At 37.6% G+C, this 19,960-nt stretch overlaps 1 protein-coding gene and 1 long non-coding RNA gene across 8 annotated transcripts in view; one reads left to right on the forward strand and one right to left on the reverse strand.

Moving 5' to 3' along the window:
• The window catches only part of LOC144643815 (substance-P receptor-like), an 81,531-nt gene that overhangs the window by 40,760 nt on the left and 20,811 nt on the right, over positions 1-19,960 (reverse strand). Inside the window, exons 1-2 of one of the 7 annotated variants that reach the window (XM_078503183.1) lie at positions 13,968-14,019; positions 5,594-7,386 (exon numbers count right to left, since the gene is read on the reverse strand). The exons of 2 other annotated variants lie outside the window; for them this stretch is intronic. In XM_078503183.1, coding sequence (XP_078359309.1) covers positions 6,259-7,380 — 1,122 coding nt within the window. In that variant the 5' untranslated portion in view covers positions 7,381-7,386; positions 13,968-14,019 and the 3' untranslated portion in view covers positions 5,594-6,258. Of the gene's footprint in view, positions 1-5,593; positions 7,387-7,504; positions 7,527-8,445; positions 8,961-9,596; positions 9,722-13,967; positions 14,020-19,960 lie in introns of those variants that run through there. 4 more of the 7 variants (XM_078503179.1, XM_078503184.1, XM_078503185.1 and 1 more) reach the window with 4 other exon arrangements.
• LOC144643803 (uncharacterized) lies at positions 883-2,760 on the forward strand. Its single transcript, XR_013568978.1, has 2 exons — positions 883-1,389; positions 1,877-2,760. It is a non-coding gene; the product is annotated as an uncharacterized LOC144643803 (long non-coding RNA).

A 19,960-nucleotide genomic window follows, 5' to 3' on the forward strand; every position in this document is an offset into this window, starting at 1 on the left:
TTAGGAAGATTGCCAGCTATTAATCAACTGCCATTTCAATGAGATATATATTGTGATTCTTCGTAGATATTAAAAAAATCACCGGAAGAAGTAGAACTTGCATTAATAAAACGGTACCTAATTCGCGTTTGTTACCATTCTGATAGAAAAAAATGGGTTTGACTTTCGCTGTTTCGAAATATAAATCGTTCAGTTTCAGATATTAAACTCATTTGCTTCTAGCGTTTACCTCGTACAGAACGGCAGTTTCTTCATTGTTATTTGCCCTTGAGAAAAATCTGTTTAACTTGACCGACAAAGTTTTAATGAGATGGCGAAGGAAGATAACCGTTAACAATTTACCGCCATAACCACAAGCTTTAAAGAACGTGTTCTTTTACTACCCTTACTTTATTTGCAAAACCGAAGATTTCTGATTTGAAATTGAGCTAAGAAAACCGATCAGCCAATACCTTTTTGTCTCGTGTTACGTCGCGGTCACGTCGTGAACGACGTGACCGTGACGTAACACGAGATTATCCGAGGGGACTTGGTAGCTCAGGATAGTGCTTTGTGTAAGACCTCTCGTAAGGTAACGAAGTGATAAAGTAGCAAGGAAACAAGGTAAGAAATAGACATATTTACATAGATACATTTTGCTGATAAGATGCATCGGGATGCTGTTCTTCGTATTGCGCGTTTTCTCTTGTCGAGTTTTAAACGTGCTTATTTACACGTGTGAGACATGGTGTAAATGTTTGGATTACTAAGGTATGTGAATAATGTAATATATTACATGAAGTATCATCTTTAGTAATACCGCCAAATCTGATAAGGAGATTTTATCTCACATATGTTGCTTAAATAGGTAGTTTTTTACATGAAAAATAAATTTAACTTTACGGTAGGTTTGTGTTTTGATATTATATTTGCGGTGGGTATTGTTAAAGTATGCGGCTGGCTGAAAAGCTGTTGTTAAATTTCTGTTTGCGTTACAAGAAAGCCATTTTGGTGCGTGTTAGGGTCGAGGGTTGTTGAGGTCAGAGCAGTTTTCAGATATGTCAAATGATGTGTCAAAAGGAGAATATTAAGTGAAGTTACCACGCAAACAAAAATATTGATGTGGTATCTCATCTTCGGCTTTGTTCGTTTCTTTAAACTTTATTCAGTAAAGAATAGGAAGGGCGTATTATGAATAGTGTAGAAACAGAATAAAAGGATTAAGGGAAGTGCGATTATCGTTATCTGAGAAACAGGAAATTAATTTGCTTTGCTTTGTTAATTGTATACGCTTTCCAGAACGTGATATGATATTTTGAAGACACTAAGGTCACAAAGTCAAATTCATAATTCCTTTTTGTTTGTTTTTCTTAGGGCCGGGTCGCACTAAAAAAAATTTTGGAAGAATTTGTTTACTTTGCGGTGAAAATCTACCAACACGCGAGATTTTTAAGTGCGACCTCCACTTAAAAAAAAAGGCGAACCGATTTTCCAAAATTTTGTCTTTAATTACAAAGGAAGCCGTCTCCAGTGATAACAGAACCTGTCAGGGAAATGACATTGAAGGTCATGATCGCACGCAATCACAAAGCGCGGGAACTTCGCTAGAACACTCGATCATGGATGGAGGTGGCTTTTTTCTCAGTTCAACACCATTTTATCCGGTTACTTTTTTGATCAGCAGCAGCAGCAGCAACAGCAGTTTGGCCCTTTTATGAATGAACTGCATTCGCAGTTAAACGTGGGTGAAGGCAGTCAAAGCAGGCCAGGGAGCGCATCGAGCGATATAACGAGCTCCCCGACGAGTCCCGTTGCTGTTGCAAGTACATCTACAGCATCTTCTCCCGAATCCGGACCGGCAAAGAGAACTTACGACAAATGGTCCGACGATGATCAGAAAATGCTAATTCGTCTTTGGGCTGATAATTTCGATCGCCTGAAGAGCAGAGAAGCACGAAAGGTCTGGGATGAAATGAGGCGAGCACTGAACTCGAAATTTGGCACGAAGAGGACCAGGGATAAAGTCTTAGCGTCAAGCAATCAAATTCATTTCCGGTTGTCAATTGCGAAGCCGGACCAAGATATATTAAGTGATAATACACAATACATCTTGCAACAGTATCAACAAAATGCAAGTAATCAACGTTTTCACGGAACATATATCTTGTCCTTCCAGGGCGTAAATTTCGAGAGTTTAAAGCGTATTTTACAAATAGACTTGAGCAAAAACAAACTAAACTAGCAAAACATGTGGCAAAGAAGTGTGAAACAAACAGGAAACCACGCAGCGCAGACTATAAATGCGACCTCTAGACATTTCCTTGGCCACAATCTTACGGCTCTATTTAATACATAATGCCTCCAGATAAAACAGATCCCCATTAGAAAGAAGTGAGAAGCAAATTACGTCGAAAAACCTTCTCAGGAAACTAATTTGCTTTGCTTTTCACCACTTCGGCTTTAGATTTCAAGTGTAGTGTCAGGTGACGTTCTTGCTAAACAAAGACTGAATGTTCGGGCAACATCTGTCGAAGATACTGTGTAGTGGGTAGTCGGGGGTAGTGTACAATCGGGTCGAGGGTTGTTGGCGCCAGAGCACTTTTCAGATATGTCAAATGATGTGTCAAAAGGAGAATATTAAGTGAAGTTATCACGCAAACAGAAAAATTGAAGTGGTATCTCATTTTGCGTTTTGGTAGGTTGTTTAAACTTCATTCAGGCCATAATAGGAAAGCAGTATATTGAATACGCGGTAGATACAGAATAAAACCATTAAGGGAAGTGCGAATATCGTTATCTGCGAAACGGGAAACAAATTTGCTTTGTTCAGTGTACTTATGTCTTACTAATTAGGTAGCTGTATCAACAAGTTGCGCTGGAAGTTCTAAAAAGTATATTGAGAATTAATTATTTAATCAAGGTTATTATATGTGACTGAGGGCTTTTCATGCACAGTTCTAGTTTATTTTCACTGAGAATAATTTTAGTTGCAAGGTGAGTGAACGGTAGGGTAACATGTTTGTGCAGAGGTGTATATAGAACACTTCTTTTACATATTGGAAGCTATCATCGGTCTTTAAGCGGCAGAGCAGAAGTAGTTGTTGAATATTGACCTTAATTTTTTCAGATGCTCACTAGTGGCGCACGACGGAGTTGTGATTTTTGAACAAGTTATGTAAAATAGAATATTTATTTAAAGGACGATTTCTAGAACGTTATATGACATTTTGAAGACACTAAGTCATCAGAATGGGGCTTTGTTATATGATTGTTAGCAACGGGTGCTACTTTACTGATCTGTAACACGAGACAGCCCAACGGGCACTTTGATTTATAGGTAATGCAGAACTTTTGGAATTTTAGTTTTCGTTGAATGATAGCCGGGGGTGTTAATTCTTTTATATCCGCCACAAAAGAAGGTGATTCTACGAAAGGGCCTGAGTGATAAAATCAACACTCATCATTTGCAGAAAGCAAGAGAGTATACTTAGTTTTGGTATACAGTTTTTCGCCATGTTAACATTCCAAATATCTTATTTTGAAAGCCATATGGAATGTAGAAAATTGACTTGTGGCAGGCCTGGATACCTGGTCGATTGCATGTAATGAGTAAATTTAGTAGACAGTTTTGACAAAGTGCCGCTAGCGGTTTGCATGTTCATGCCAAATGACTTTGCCAATAATGAAATTAAGCGGCCCTGAAGGGTTTTACAATGCATTGACGGCTAAGTGTGCAATTCAGCAATTCCAAAAATTCAATAAAAGGTTGAATACCAATTTCCTTTCAGAGCTACAAATTAGCTTTTCCTCGAGGCTGTTGAGGAACTGAGTTTGTTGTGCACTTCCAGACAAAAGATATCTTAATCGATGTGCTTTTAACTTTCTCCATTTTTGAAGAAAAAAAATCAAATTCTTTTTACATTTTTCATAGGTTTGTAGGGAGAAAATCCGCATAAAAATAACAAAGCAAAGCCCAATTGTCTTTGGGCTACATTATTTGTAAATAATTTTTATATCTCATAAGACATTTAACTCTGCGTAGCCGAAGGGCAAGTCTGCTAAGTACAAATGACGACTATATGTCATATCAACATATTTTTTCACGGAAATCCAATTTAAACCGCGTTTTGCCGGAGTTACAGTTGTCCAAGAGATGTAAAGAGCACAAGTTAAACAAGTCCCCCAGGTGAAGCTGCAACATACAAACATCGCTTTTGGTATTATTAGTACTCTGATGAGTGTTACCACTCTGCTGAGTGGAGTTGGATAAAGATACGCCATATGAAGGTATTATATGCAAACATTTTAAGTATTAAATGTACCCAAGTTATAATATTCTTCCAGAAGTCCATATTGGGTCCTGATTTTTCATTATCTTAACTTTGCTAATGAATAAAAGTGAAAAAAATCTTACCTTTTACTATAAAATCTTTTCGTAAAATAGATCGAAAATGGACCCAATAACACGTTGTCAATCTCCCTGGGATGTAAGCAATGAATGTGCGTTGTGAAATTCATATTGCTATTCGTATCTCAGTTTATGTCAATCCGTGAGAGTGACGAGTCCTGTTGTCTACGTTTATACGACTTTTATCGCAAAGATCAAAAGCGGCAAGATTAGTATCCAAATTTAAAATTGCGATTTTTAAGTTTGTAATACAGCCCCTTTTGCATTAAACTAGCTAATTTAACCCCCCAAGCCTCACTTTCGACGTGTGAACTTGTAAATGTTATCATGAACTAATCCCCAAAGTTGCAAAGATAAATATAATACCCTGTTAAACAGAGCACAGCTTTGAAGCGAATTTCCCGTAAAAGTGGCTTGGCGGTAAAAGTTAAACAGCTGACGTAATGATGCATATAAAGGCCTATTCGAAAATTAAATTTTGTTTATTTTTTACTTTCTTGATTAGGGAATTCATATTTCACACATAATTATTTCAATGCGGCTAAAATATAAACACATGAAAATCAACAATTTAGAGCGTTACAGAATTGTGCTTTTTAAATCAAGAAATCAGTATAACTATTATTTTAAAACAATTAAAGTCAAGGCAAAAAACATTACTTATGAATATATTCGAGCTTATTTCTTTTTAAGCCTGCGTTACTGGCGGTTTTGTTGGGGTTGACGCGCGCGAGCAGCGAGCGCAGCCGCGTGGGGCCTAGGGAGAAGAAAGCTAAAAATCATTTTCTTCTCCCTAAGCCCGGGCCCACGCGACTTCGCCCCTTGCTCGCGCGCGCGTTAACCCAAACAAAACCGCCAGCTACGCAGGCTATTTTTTTTTTTTTTCATGCAAAATGAATTAACTGAATTAACCAAGGATACCTAAACTGCCAATCATTTTGATCAGCGAAAAAAAAAAACGCTTTTGTGTGTTGTGGGTGTTCTATCACGATACCGTGATAGTTAGAGAAACGTTTGCTGAAAATCAAACCGAAAGCAAAAGATAAAAATAAAATTTAAAACATCTTATCAATCTCGCTTGCTCAGCCGGGCTTATGAAACTGAGGAAATTTGGCACGGTACGTGCGATAACCCTCGCGTTCTTATACAGGGCCTTTCCTTTCCTTGATTTTAATAAGCATAAAATCATCTTCTACACAGAACCACTTCTAATCGACTCTCTATTTCACTGATTACATATTTACAAATCACATGAACGTGAACCTGTTACCATTATAGAATGTTAGCCATTATGTTGATAAATAAACATCTTTATACAAGGTCACTAATTCAGTTGCAAAAAAAACTGCTGTCAGTGTTAGCCATGAATAAATACATTACATCATAAAATAGATTATACAAATAACATGAATATCGAACAGTTACCAACTGTAGTTACGGGTATTTGTTATTTTTCAAGTACATTATACATCTTATTCGTATTTTTAATGTCATTTAGCGCTGGCCTCCCTTGTCCGCAAGCAATTTCCCCTCATTCAAGTAAGCACCACTTAATCTGTCAGATTAAGTGCTAACTAGAATGGCTCATGATCAAAGATAACCTGACCCTTGATGATATATCGAGGTTTGCCTGAATACGTGTGAAGTTTCAGCAAGGAGGCCGTTTTCGATTCCGTTCGAGGCAACTATTAATAAGTAAAATTATGATCATGATAGGCGATTTTGCAATGGCGTCAAATTGTTTTTGAGCTCCCAAATCAAATAAGCGCCTGGGACGCTAATCCAATTATGGCAGATAAACATTGCATGACTAGACAGTATGAGATATATAGTATTCATTTTTTATCTAGTGTTCATTACAACTAAAACCATTACAGAAGCACATGTTCGGCTGTCATAGCATCATTGTTCTCTGGTACAATTTCTACTAGTTTTTTCGTTTTCCGCTTTGCAGTCAACGGAATGTGTCCATTCTCATCCTTGCGGGAATCAGTCCCTCGACCTATGATGGACTGAATAGTTGTCGCTCTTAGCAAGCCTCGAAAATGCCGACTAAACATAAACCAAATCCATGGATTTATGGCGCAGTTGAAATGAGCAAGCCAGAAAAACCACAAAAGAAGGTAGGCGGGAAGACTGCAGTATGTCTCCACGTCAAATGATCGTAGCAAATGATTAACATGCACTGGAAGCCAGCAGACGGCAAATATGACAACTATGGCAACAATCATGCGCACCACACGTTGATTTTGCTGCACGATTTTTGTTCGGGTGTTTTTTCCAACAGGAAGTTGACTTCGTCTGCGAATTCTACACGCAATAATGGCATAACAAAACACCATAAACATAAGAGGAAGGACATAAAGTACAACGAACTTTGTCATTTCTTCTATTTCCAAATACAGAAAGTTTTTCTCTGCGTCCTCGCTCCATCTCCTGATGCAGTAATGCCTGCCATCGGGGCCTTGCTCCACACTAAAAATGTAAAAATACGGGATGCACAATAATCCCGCCAAAATCCATATCACTACCATAGCGCGTTTGACACCTCTCTTCGTCAGCGGCCTTATCGTTGCGTGTGCTGCCATGAAGCGGTCCAATCCCATTACAACAACGGTGAGGATGGATGCGGCGACGGAGAACCCCACTGCGAAGTAAGATATCTTACAAGTTATCTGTCCGAAGATCCCCGACACCCATAGTCGACCAACGGATAGAAATAAGATAAACACAAGTGAAGCCGAAAAGGCATTCATGATATCAGCAACCGCCATGTTGACTATCAAAAAGTTGAAGGGAAATTTCTTTCTGGATTCTTTATCGTTGAGTCCAAGAAGGATTAATAGCGAATTGCCGACTAGGGAGGAAAGCAAAACCAAGACAAACCCTATGATTACCAGAGTTGTAGTGGTGCTACTTGGGTTCTCGAATGCACATTTGGTTTCTCCTTGAGTAGAGACGTTGGTTGTTGTCGAGTTATTTGTTGCATTCATTTCGACCTATAAAGGTGAAATCAAAAGCAATTTAGCAACAGTCTCAGACTAAGCAAAATTACATTTTCCGATTGACATCATTATCGAACGCAAAGATAAACATCACAAAGTAAATAGACTCAACTTGATAACAAACAGTTTCAGCTCCACAAGATCAATGCACGTATTTACATTTTAATCGCGTGCGTAGGTGGTTGGCGGAGACAGTCTGTCATCATAGTTGCATGGCTTCACATTCAAGTGCTTCTGATAACCCTTTTGTCATTACGTCAGTATCGGATAAAACCGCTAAAACTCGGGCTCATCCGCAATTTAAAAATAAACTCTTATTTTTTTAAATATTTTTGTCCACTGCTTAACCTGAACTCATCTCACCTTTTTTTTTTCAAACACATCTAGTTATCAGGATCTATCAGCCTGTCCTATTTCTTTGCAAAAAATGTTATTAAGATAATCAATTTAATTGCTCGGTGGTATTATTTCCGTTAAATATTTGCATACCTTGGACATTATTAGGAACGGCATAAAAAGGCAAGCCTTTACGTAGGCATAAAAATATCGATTGATTCTGTGGACAACTCTGTTACTGATAAGGATTGATTTACATGAAAATGCACTTGGGCCTATATTGATCGTTATTTCCCGTTGTATTGTTTCTAAAAAGCCTCCGGCCAAAACCACTTGCGCAGCATAAGTGCATTTGATGCGTTAGCAAAAAATGTTGTCGTGCTTTTGTTTAGTGTAGACGGTGCTCAGAAAACAAGAAGGCCTTCTACGATGCTGATTTCTTCAACTTAATGTTGATAAAATAAATAAGGCTATAGTCTGTGACGCAAGTAAGCACCAAAAGTTGAACTGACTCGCTGTTAGCTTCGTCATTCTAAACAATGTCATTCTAGATACCTGCATCTTCATTGTGACAAATTACAAGTGCTAAACGATTACTTTTACTCATAATTTCGTCGTTATTTTGTTATTTGCAAGTGTTTTTTCTTCGCTTTATGAGTGTAAACCTTAAAGCAAGTCAGAGCGAAATGTTTAGTCTTGTTGCTCTTTCTCGCTCACCTGTTACAATCTGATCCGCTTGGGTAGATAAGCCAACCGAAGATTAAAAGGCACTCTTCGAAGGCACTCTTTGTCGTCTCTTTCTTTCTTTTACCGCTCGTGTATGAAGATGAGATCGTTATACAACAATTAAAAGCAATTAATTCACGAGAGTTTTTAGTTCATGTCAAAGACTCATACGGTGTAATAATCTAGTAATAAAGCCACAAGGAAGACTCACTGTTCCTGACGTGTTCTTGCTCTGATACGAATGTGCAAATTTGATTCTATTTGATAAAGATGAATTTATTTTTCACAAGAACGCCCACATGGTATTTGACTCCTACTGCATCTCCCAGCTCCACCACCGCGAAAAATTTAAAAAAAAAAAACTAATTTGTGCCATTCAGTAAGTATATCACTGGGTTTGAATTTTGATCAGTTTCGCGACTCAAACGAATATGTGGAAGGACGACTAGCCTGACCTGACACAACCAGATTGACTGTTTACCACACGATGCAAGTAGTTTCAGCAGCATTTGGCTTCGTGCGATGAAATAAAGCTTCCATAAGAATGTTTTGAGGTAATTGTTTCTACTTTTTTATTTATTTTCGTCCATATCACAAAAGTATTAGTCATTTCGTTGTTTTTTTTTTTTTTTGTTTACAGTCAAAGTCAAGAACAATGACTAAATGAACGAGCGCTACACAATAAAAAATTTTTTCGGTGTGATCAGGTGATGCTATTGTAAAATAATGGACATAAATCCCAAAGGTTCGATCTCAAATACTTTCAAACGTAGCTATTTGTAAAAATAAAATGGATATTTAAGACAGAAAGCATATTTAAAATCGAAAGTCAAAGAAGAAAACGCAACTGAAGAGTTCACACAGAGATTGTTTTGACTACCTTAGTCGCTCAACACCACTGATCCCAGCACTGCAGGCCAAATATTAAATTCTAACATTGATTTTTCAGTCCATATCTATCTCAACAGAAGATAATATTTCCAAACAAATATATTGTTCGACGAGAAAAGGGAATGACAAACAGTTTATCTTCGACGACTTAATATCGCTGTACATCGATTACCTCAGGCATTCATCTTTTGATGATATGGAAAAAATCATCAAAATGATGATACTGCACTTTATACTCACTTTATACTGACCTTGTGTTTTGTAACACTGACAATATGACACGGTGAGAAGTCTGCGATCATACAAAAACTTACGTACCGGTTATTGTAGAAGCAACCGAATCAAATGAAAAATATTTTCTTTTTTTTTTTTCAAATTCAATCATCAGTCAACAACGGCGATGAAAATAATTACGGTAAACAAAAGGTAATCAATGTAGTGCCCACGGATACTAGATGTCATACGTATTGTAAACAAACTGTATAATCTTGTATATCTTTGTTATTCTAGCTTTCTGATTGGTTTACACACTCGGGTTATTTAGCAATTGCCGTTGCGGGTCTAATGTTGCGATTTTTCAGGCGTTTTCTTCGTGATCCGCAAAAAAGTGACCGCAAATAAAAATTACCACAGAATTTGTTCTGCATGAATTTATTTCATAGTGGAAATCAGTATCATCTCTACATGTGCATCTAAATTATGTTCGGGCCTATTTAAATGTCTCTATTTTTTAGAATATCATTGTACCGAAACGAAAATGCTTGCAATCACTCGGGGGTTAATATATCAAGCGGAACAGAAGTTAGTCATAATCCACTGACAAAGCAGACAGTTTGACACTTTATTGAAACATTTGCATATCCACATGGTATTTGACCAGTATTTTGATTGTTAGCCAAATAAAAAACGAAAATACTGTAATTTCAAATAAAAATAGACTTCCTGAAAATCGCAAAAATTTATTCCCTGCAAGAAAAACTATACTTAATCGAACTCAAAGATTAGTTCCCACAAAATACCAAAAGTGGCCACTCTGCAAAATTAAACCCCCGAGCTATTCACCTCGATTTCAAAGTATAATTGTTAAATGATAGCCTCGGCTATCACTTCATTTCCATGCCAGTGCAACAAAAATTGAAATTCATCATATGTAAGAAATCTGAACGTATATACCGTGTATGTATACTGTTCGCCTCCACAAGAACGCGCGCCAACCGGATTTTATTGAATTTAATGTTATGCACATCTTTGAGTTTATTCTTTTGTAACTTCTACTTTCGTACTTCAAAAGGCGTCTTCGCCTTCGCAAACTGCCCGCCATGTATATGAATTTTTCAATGACAACAAGAAAACGTTAGACTGCAAAGAAAACTAACGTATAAGGTTATTATTCTTTGTGGTTGGATGTTTTACGTTTTCTAGCAATTGTCGGCAAACGGTTCTTCGATCTTCAATTCTTTGATGCGCCGTTTACCGGCGATTTTAAGTACATCCTAGATCATATAGAATTTGCCAAAATTCGCCGTTTACCAGTGAGTTTTGGGGAATTTTTTATGATCTAGGATATCGAATTAAGGCGTCAGTCTGTAATGCCACTCTCAATAGGCGTGTTCTGTTGGCTCCGTAAACTTTCTAAGCCTATTTCATAACTCTAGTTTAACAGAATTTAACTGAATTATTTGAGCGAATTCATACGGAATGAGAATTTAATAAGTAGCATTTTAAAATACAATAAATATTGGTGTCAAAATGGCTTCAATTTACAACTTTTAGGGCGAACTACACAACAGAGTTGCGATTTTCTTTTGCCAGTTCTTGTTACTAATGGTAATTCAATTTAAAAAAAAAAGAACAGGAAAATTTGTCCAATGACTACGGGTTTGCTGCCTTGTTTTCGTATTCGAGATATTCAGTCCTTACGCTATTAAAATATCCATCCAAGAAACGTTTGTCGCCGAAAGCTGACCTAAAAAATCTCCTCTGAAAAACGCTGAAAGCTGATCTAAAAAACCTCCGCCGACACACGTTTTAAGACCAGCATCTGACGGCTTCTGTTTTTTGCAGTTATTGTTTACTTCGTTCGGCTAATACGCATATTTTTACAAACGTCAAACCATTTCCACTAAGCTGAATGTTTTTTTTTTTAATTTTGGCTTTCGGCAAAGCAAAACGTATCACGTAATGTTTGGTTCTATAAGCTTTAAAAATGGCATAATGGCCTATGCATTTTCCTAAAAATAAGCTTTTTATTGAATTTTAACTTTCGGCAAAGCAAAACGTTATCACGTAATTTTTGGTTCTATAAGCTTTAAAATGGCATAATGGTCCATGCACTTTCCTAAAAATAAGCGGTAGGAGATAAAGTTCCGCAGTTTGCGCAACACAGAAGCGCGGCCTCGTCAGTGCCTTACGCTCTTCCTATTGATGTAAATTTATCATTTCGATAAGACTCTGTCGCAACAAATAGACACATTAAAAAACAAACAAACAGACAACCTGCTTTAAGGCAAATATCCAAGGATTTAAATTTACCGTTGATTGGAAAAAAAAAACGAATCTGTTAAAATGTTTGAAGAAAGACGTAGAAGACAAAATAGAAAACATGATTTTAACAGCAAGGTTAAATCTCTGGCGAGTCTACTTTAATATTTTAATCACAAGGATTAGTTTATTTTAAACGTATGTTGTCGCCATTTCCTAAGAATCTTTCTGATCAAAAAACTGTCTAACAATTCGCCTCTGGCTAAAATAAACTGTTATGACATTTTCATTCTTTTTAACTGCATTCGAATCGACAGATTTGACTCGATGCAAGGGAGTGTGTTCACGATTTTCCATTTACATACGCAACTGACTACCTGCACTTTTGAAAATACGTATCTTCAACATATTATATGCAATTTTTTTTGTAAGCGCGTTGAGATATTTAACGAGCCAAAGCAACATTTTTTTTTTAATGAGATTTACTTACTTATTATGCGCATATGAAAGTATACCTTTGCGTATGCTAACAGACGAAAATGAAACAAACGTCAGCACTTTGTAAATTATCTATCAGTACTGAATTAGTCATAGCCCGATATCGAATCGAGATCCATGTTTTCTTTCCAGCTATTTCTAGCTGCCTTTGTTTCTACAAACAGTCGAGTAAAAACGCGCCAAATTTTCTGAAATTGAAAAGTATAAGCAGGCAGCGCAGCTAATTACTGCAAAAAACCACAACAGAACATCATGTACTTAATTTACAGCATCGCTAACCTAGAAGATTATTCAGAGAGGGAAAAAAACAAACAGCAAAGGCAAGAATATAAATGTTTACAAATTCACCTCACAGCTGGCAGTCTTTACACCATGTTGATTGTCCAAATAACGTCTCTCTCACAGGGTATCTTAAAATTCAATTTAGAACTCGAAACTGAACTGAATTTAATTAGTAAAACTTCTTAAACTGATATTTTTGAAAATCTTCCGGCCCAATTAAGCTCTATTGAATTACATTAAAAGCTTTTCTTGTGATTCAAAATTAAAAGGACCCAAAGTACCGACATCAAACGCATCTTACTAGCCGACCAATAATTTTTTAAGAATTTGAGAACATTATTCCTCCAAGCTTGTCATTTATCGATAACGCTTCAGTCGTTTATCTAAAGCTTTGTTTGTATACTTGAAGGTGCCATTAAAGTGAGGAAATTCGTTTACTTTGTTCGATTGTTTTCTGTCCACTTTGGATTATCCGGTCAACTTAGCTAGAAAATGAAAGTAAAATTACCAAAGCTGGCCAATGATATTTGGTTTACTTTCACTTACTCATCTTGTTCAAAATTAAACTTGCAGATGCGCGCTAAAACAAGACACGTTCTATTTTCTTAAGGTTCATTTCGGACCTTCCTCAGCTTTTCTGCTTTGATAATGAACCATTCACCGAAGACCGACATTCATGACGCTGGAGTTTCAATTCGTCCATTCAACGCAGTTGAAAAAAGTGAAAACGCCACGCACGCTATTGGTTATTTTTGCCGGAGGCGGACTAAACAAACAGTGTGATGATCAAAAGAATATTAGGCAAATGACGATAATATACAAGTGAATTTAAAATAAACTGATTCTTGAAAATGCGTACGCTTATAAATCGCTTAAAAATTTATCCTTGCTGGCGAATTTATGACTATAATTTTAAATTCTTCTCCAATATTTAAACTTTTTGACAGATTCACTTAAATTTTCCTTCCAATCAACGGGAAATTTGAACTCTCAGATACTTCCCTTTCAGCAGGTGTCCAGCGTATGCAAAATGGGTATTTTGTCCAATAGCCCAAAATGCAATGACAATAGCTTTGAAAAAAATCGCCACAAAAAAATTTACTTGGTAAAATATTTTTACTTCAGGCCATATATTTACTTCTTTCTTGTCTGCCTTTCTTGATCATGAAGTACTTTTTGTTCGTAATACTGTTAAAAATAGCTGTCACCGCAGTATGAATTAATTTGCATACTACTGGTAATCTTCCATGTAAGATTTAACTAATGCGACTATTTGGCTACTTCAATATAAATGGACTTCTGTTTAGTTCTGTAATAGAGAACCGCGTAACCAATTCCAACCAAAGGACGTCTTAACCTACCTTGGGTGAATCGATCTGCCGAACCCTTTTGTCTCGATGCTATCTTGGGTCTTGCTACACTGTTGTGTAATTTGACAGGGCACCCGTTAAAGCCCCCACTCATTTTCTAGGCATGTTCTTCTCATTTGCATTACAAACAGTTGAATATAGAAGCGAGTCAACTTTGAGACAAGCAGTAAAGCTGTCTTTGCTATTCTAAGCTCCTTACGCAGTTTATATCGCAAACATTACAAATTAACTGAGAAATAACTAAAACCAAATTAAAATTAACTAAGGAGATTGTAGCAACGTATAACCATTTTATCACTAAATCCGTTTAGATATCGACCTTAATAAAATAACGACAGTGTATTTATCTGAATTGTATTTTCTGCCAGTCTGGCGAGACAGCACAGTGCCTCGCGTCAATCGATGCTCGATGCTTCGGTAGTTTTGAAAACTACATTTATCAATATACTTCCGCTCGCATGGTCGAGACCGCTCTTTCTAGAACCAGTTTTAAACCTGTAAAGCGGTCACCCTATATTAAGTGGTCATTTCGCAATTTCTCGAAGATCTCTCCCCATATTTACTGTAAATTATGGCTCTATTTAGCTGTCACATGTACTATTTAGCTGTCACATGTATTACGTAAACGCAGCCACCGTTTAGACGTCCCAATTGGCTAATTTTACTGGATTTTACATCTATTAAACGGTCACCTAGTTAGATTAACATACAAAATTTTGACACCACGATGAAAAAAGCATGTCTAGTTTCACGAAATTTTCGTTACATGTTAACTGTGATGGCAAAACGCTGACAGTGCGGTTTGCAACAAAGGAGCTTGCGCGAACAACACTTTAAAATCTGACCGTCAGGCATGAACTTCTTCGAGCAGGGCACAGCTATTCTTTAAGTTTTTTTTAGAGTTATGGCGCGGAGTTAGAGTTAAGCTTCCAAAATCCTGAATTTGAGATTTTGGAATTCAGAATTTTGAATTTGCCTTCCAAATTTTGAATTCAGGATTTTGGAAGTCGTTAACTCTAACTCTAATAAGTATGTCATAGCTTTGCTAAAATAACTCTAATGCTAGTTTAACTTCTTTGAGAACGTAAATACTTAACTTTTATTTATCATATTTTCCGTTACTGCTGTTGTTGTGTAATGGATGGATGCATGCATGGACGCACCCACCTGTCCGTCCCTCCTTCAGTCAGTAAGTTCGTCCGTCTTAAAGTGTATATGACGCGAAACATTTTATTGGCTTTTTTCTTTCGTTGATATGCTTAGATAAAGGATTGATAGTTAAAATTTGTCCAAAAACAATTTTCAGTCATTTTTTGCCTCCGAAATGTCGCACTCTTAGCCATCTTGAAAATTCATCAAACAAGTAGACGTCACAAAGATAACGCGACGTACCTTTTGGCCGCACGCCGCTATGACAAAAGGTACGTCACGTCACCTTTGTGACGTCTACTTGTTTGATGAATTTTCAAGATGGCTGAGAGTGCGACATTTCGGAGGCAAAAAATGACGGAAAATTTTTTTTTGAACAAATTTTAACTATCAATCCTTTATTTAAGCATATCAACGAAAGAAAAAAGCCAATAAAAGTTTTCGTGTCATATACACTCTAAACTTTGTTCCTTTATTTTAACACAGGTGCATTTAATTCTGTATTTTCTTTAGTCTCCTCAATTTTCCTGACTCTAGGGAATTGTTTATAGTTAAGGCTAAAGAAGAGATAATAAAAATAAAACTAATGATAAATTCATTTACGTTTTCCTCTTTGATTCGCCGAAAATTGCCGGGTAATTTTGCACATCGGTCTCGGAGAAAATGCAGCAATGAGCAGTTGTTTGTACCAAGTGATGAATATATTTAAAAATTTGAACGGCAAACAGAGCTTGTACACCAGAAAACCGCCACAAACAAACGCTGCCAATGTTAATTGAACAGTACCTTAAAGAAAAGCCAGTTGAAAATACTACAAATACCATACTTTTTGCTTCGGGTAAGCGCACAATTGCCATTCTGATAAACTTCGATACTGAACTCGGCTTTATTTCGTATCAATGATATCAAAAAATATACAAATCTTAAGCGTAATTAACATAATGCTTGATAATATATGGAAAATCATCCAAAATATCGTTTACTACTTATTGAGTAACATCAGGGAGGATTTTTTTTAAAACTAAGAAAACTGCAAGACTAACAAATGGCGTTGCCAATCTCTGGAAAAAATAAATAAAATGTTTTTATAAAAGGGCTGGACATCATACAAGCACTGACCTATCAGCAGCATATTTCCTGTGCTATACAGGGAAGCTGTTTGTTCTAAAGACGAGGTACATGTTTAAACCAAATAAAACGAAACAAATGACATGTAGCTAATTATGACAGCATAAATTAGACGTGATTGATTAGTTAAAATCCAAGGCACGTCGTTTTCTTTCGAAATTTCTTTAAACGTTTCTTTTCAATCATGTGCATTATCTTTCATATTTCAAAGAGTTAGCCATTTCTTGCACATTTGCTGCTGCAGTTCGGGCTTTTGGACCAGACATTTCACAATTTTTTAAATTAAAAGAAGAAATTAAATGGATGTCACATCAAACAACCACGAGAAAGTGTCAGCTGTATAGTCTATGAGCCAATGCCTCGAAAATAAATTTTTGTAGCACCCCTGGAGGGACCAATTTAATTTGGTATCAAATTAAAGCTTATTGTCTATATTTTATGAATTCACTTGTTAAATATTTGGTAACTTGAGCGTAAAGGCGATATCATCGTGTTTATATGGGGGGGTGGGTGGGGAAAATTTTCGTCTCGTCAGAATTCGTAGTATAAAACATTCAATAACTTTGAAGGCACTTGTCTAATGTGGATGAAAATTGTCAGTAATGTTCGTCAAGGTCCTTTTTATCACAATTTAAAGTTTTATTCTTGCTGCGTGTTACCATGGCAACTGTTGCCATGGAAACCATTATGTAATAACGAAAAATACTATTTTGCTGTTATTTTTGTGATAGTTGTTTGGCAGTGATCGCGAAAAGCAACAGGCAAAGCAAAATAAACCTTTAACACAAACATCTGGGTGTCATCTTTTCCAACAGTGAGTCATGACACTTAAAAGAAGCACCTTTCTCATCTTTTAGGGGGGAGAGGAAAGGTCATGGAGCTATACAAAAGAGCGAAAAAACGCCATGTTACCGAAAATTGACCTTTTTTGCAGCAACTTTCAACATTTGTTTCAGGGAAGATTAGTCAATTTTTTACCGGTTTGATAAGTTTACACTACACTCTTATTGTTTGGTTGCCATGGTAACCGTTGTCATGGAAATAGGCTAGCATTTTATGTGAATATAGTGCTATTGAAATACCATTACTGAGAACATGTTTCAGTTGCTGGTTTTATTGGTTTATTTATAATATTCACATCATAAACAGCAATATACACACGGAAAGAAAGCTTGGATGTCTTCTTTATCACAGACGTAGTCTATTGAATAAATAACCTCCTCTTTAGGTTGGTTTGAAGACCCTGGCTTCTACAAATAAGTTAAAAACTGTTACTTGTCATAAACTGGTTATTTTTGCAAAGTACTAGAACAACAGTGCTGGGGTGTTTTTCTAATTTGTTATCCTGTTATTAACAATTGTTGCCTAGTAACAGACAAAAAGGCGATCATACTATATTCAATTTCAAATTTCTTCTCAAACATTCTAAGCATCTTCTTCCATGTCATCCTCGTCGTCATCCTCATCTTCATCGTCGTTTTGGTCAGCTACGTTGACACATTGATCCGAACATGAACACGCTTCAGTGCAGGCCAATCCATTGCCAACACAAGAACAGCGTCTTGTTTGACAAGTTCCACGACAGCCACAACACACTAATTCCATGACGGCCTCTGGGGCTGGTTGCAGATCTGTCCAGATGATCTCAAGACGGTCATCTCTTAGTTTCCATCCATGGTTTTCAGGCCGCTCATCAATTCTGGGCTGCAGTGCCTGCTTCCAGACAAATGATTGGTAGTTTGCCCTTTTCAGATGGTTTTTCAAAGCAGCACTTGTCGGTGGAAGTTGGTGGGACTGGACATTCCTCCCTTTGCAGAACATTTTATAACGAAGCTCGTTGACACTGTTGCACTGGATTGGATTGTATAGCTTACAGACCACTCCCTCTAGCCTAACAATGTTCTCCTCACTTAATGGGACATCTTCACCAAGGATTTGGACAGCCTCCCTCACAGCCTGATCATTCTTGACTAGTTCAAACGCCTTTTTCTTGCCTTTTCCAGCAAATGAGCTGACAGTATCGCAACCGGTCAAGGCGTGTAGACCCGGAAGAACCTGGCATACGCTGGGACCAAGTTTTTCGCAAATACGTGGAATGCTTATCAAGCGTGATCGACTTCGGGTGCCACTTATAAGTGTTAAATCTGCGGGAATGGCAGCTTGATGATGACATGCAAGGACTTCGACATCCGTATCTGATGAGATAACTGCAATTCTGTGATGCCCTTCTGCAGAAGCATGGAATGCGTGGAGAAACATCCTTGTGTCTGCCTCTTCTTGAAGGCTGTTCAGATCCCCAATGTCGGTTGCTGACATGCTTAATCCTGCGGCAACAAGTTTGGTGCAGCATTGTCCATGTGTGGCGTACAACACACGATTTCCAATCTTCTGAACATAAGATTGATTGGTTGACCACTCACGGACAAGGAAGTGCAAGAGACCCTCCTTATTGCTCCCGCAGGACATAAACTTCTTCCACTGCCGTGGGCAAAACTGTGATGGACTGTTGATGGAAACTGTAAGTTGGCCACTACTACCTCTCTTTTCTCTCTCAATGTTCTTTATCGAGATCTTTGGATACTGATCGCCCACAAAGTCGATTCGCGTTGCCTCATGTCCAGCCTGCATCAAAATCCTGTTGAACACCATCTCTGCCAAGTCAGAAAATCTGTCAGGAATTTTTGCAAGGGTCTGTAGCATTGCCATGGCATCAATAATGACTGCTGTTGTTTGAGCTGGGAGATGTTCAAGGCTGTCCACACCATCCTCAAGAAGTTTGGGAAGAGCTGCTTTGTCGGTCTTTGCCAAGGAGCCATCAAAATGAGCCAATGACCATGGTAGAGGACCCAGTTCATGTACAAGCAACTCTTGCAAATCCATCTTTCTAGTTTGGCCAATCACCAGTAACCGGGCAAAGAGATTCCTGTCCGCCCTCAAAATGACAGTCTTGCCTTCTTTTGTCAAAGACGTCTTCTTTTGAATATCTCGAAAAGTGCCCAACTTTAATTTAGAGAGCGTTTCAAAGAAACCTGTGGAATCTGATAGCAATCTGTTTTCAACAAATTTGGTAAGAGCATCTTTTCCTTGCTGTTCTGCAGTGAGTAAATCCTGCTTGACCCTTTGGCTTGCCACATGGCCAGAGCTAAGGCTGACAAGTTCCTCAGATGCTTCAAAGGGGTTACACCAGCCACTCACTACTTCCATCACTTTGACTACATCTTCCTCGTCTCGTTTCAGTCGGGATTTCCCAGTTTCCTTGTGCAGGCGACTCTCTGTTTGCTTGGTGTCTGCTGTCATCATTCGACACTTGTCCACGAAGGCGGCGCGAGAGTGGGCTGTTAGAAGCCATCGTTGAACAGCGCTCTTTCTAAGACTGAAGCCGATAATACCTCCTTTTGTTTTTGTGCTTCTGTTCAGGGTTTGTTCTATAGTTTGATCAACAGGAACCTGCGCAAATCCATGTGACGTTGTTCTCTGCACACCAAAGTCGCCATTCTCTAACATCATCTGAGCCTCAGGATGGGTATCAGGCAGCATCATCATGTGTATTAGGTAAACTGACAAGTACCTAGAGTAGTTTATGTGATCATAGGCAAAATACCAAGGTAGCATTTCTTTGGTGCACTCTAGGTGTAGAGACCAGTTGCCTTCTCTTGTTGCCCTGATAAAAGACATCAGCAGTGACACCATCTGAATGTATGAACACC

Source organism: Oculina patagonica, chromosome 2 (assembly GCF_052425735.1).
Source record: "Oculina patagonica isolate OP01 chromosome 2, crgOcupat, whole genome shotgun sequence".
In the NCBI taxonomy this organism is placed as follows: domain Eukaryota; kingdom Metazoa; phylum Cnidaria; class Anthozoa; order Scleractinia; family Oculinidae; genus Oculina; species Oculina patagonica.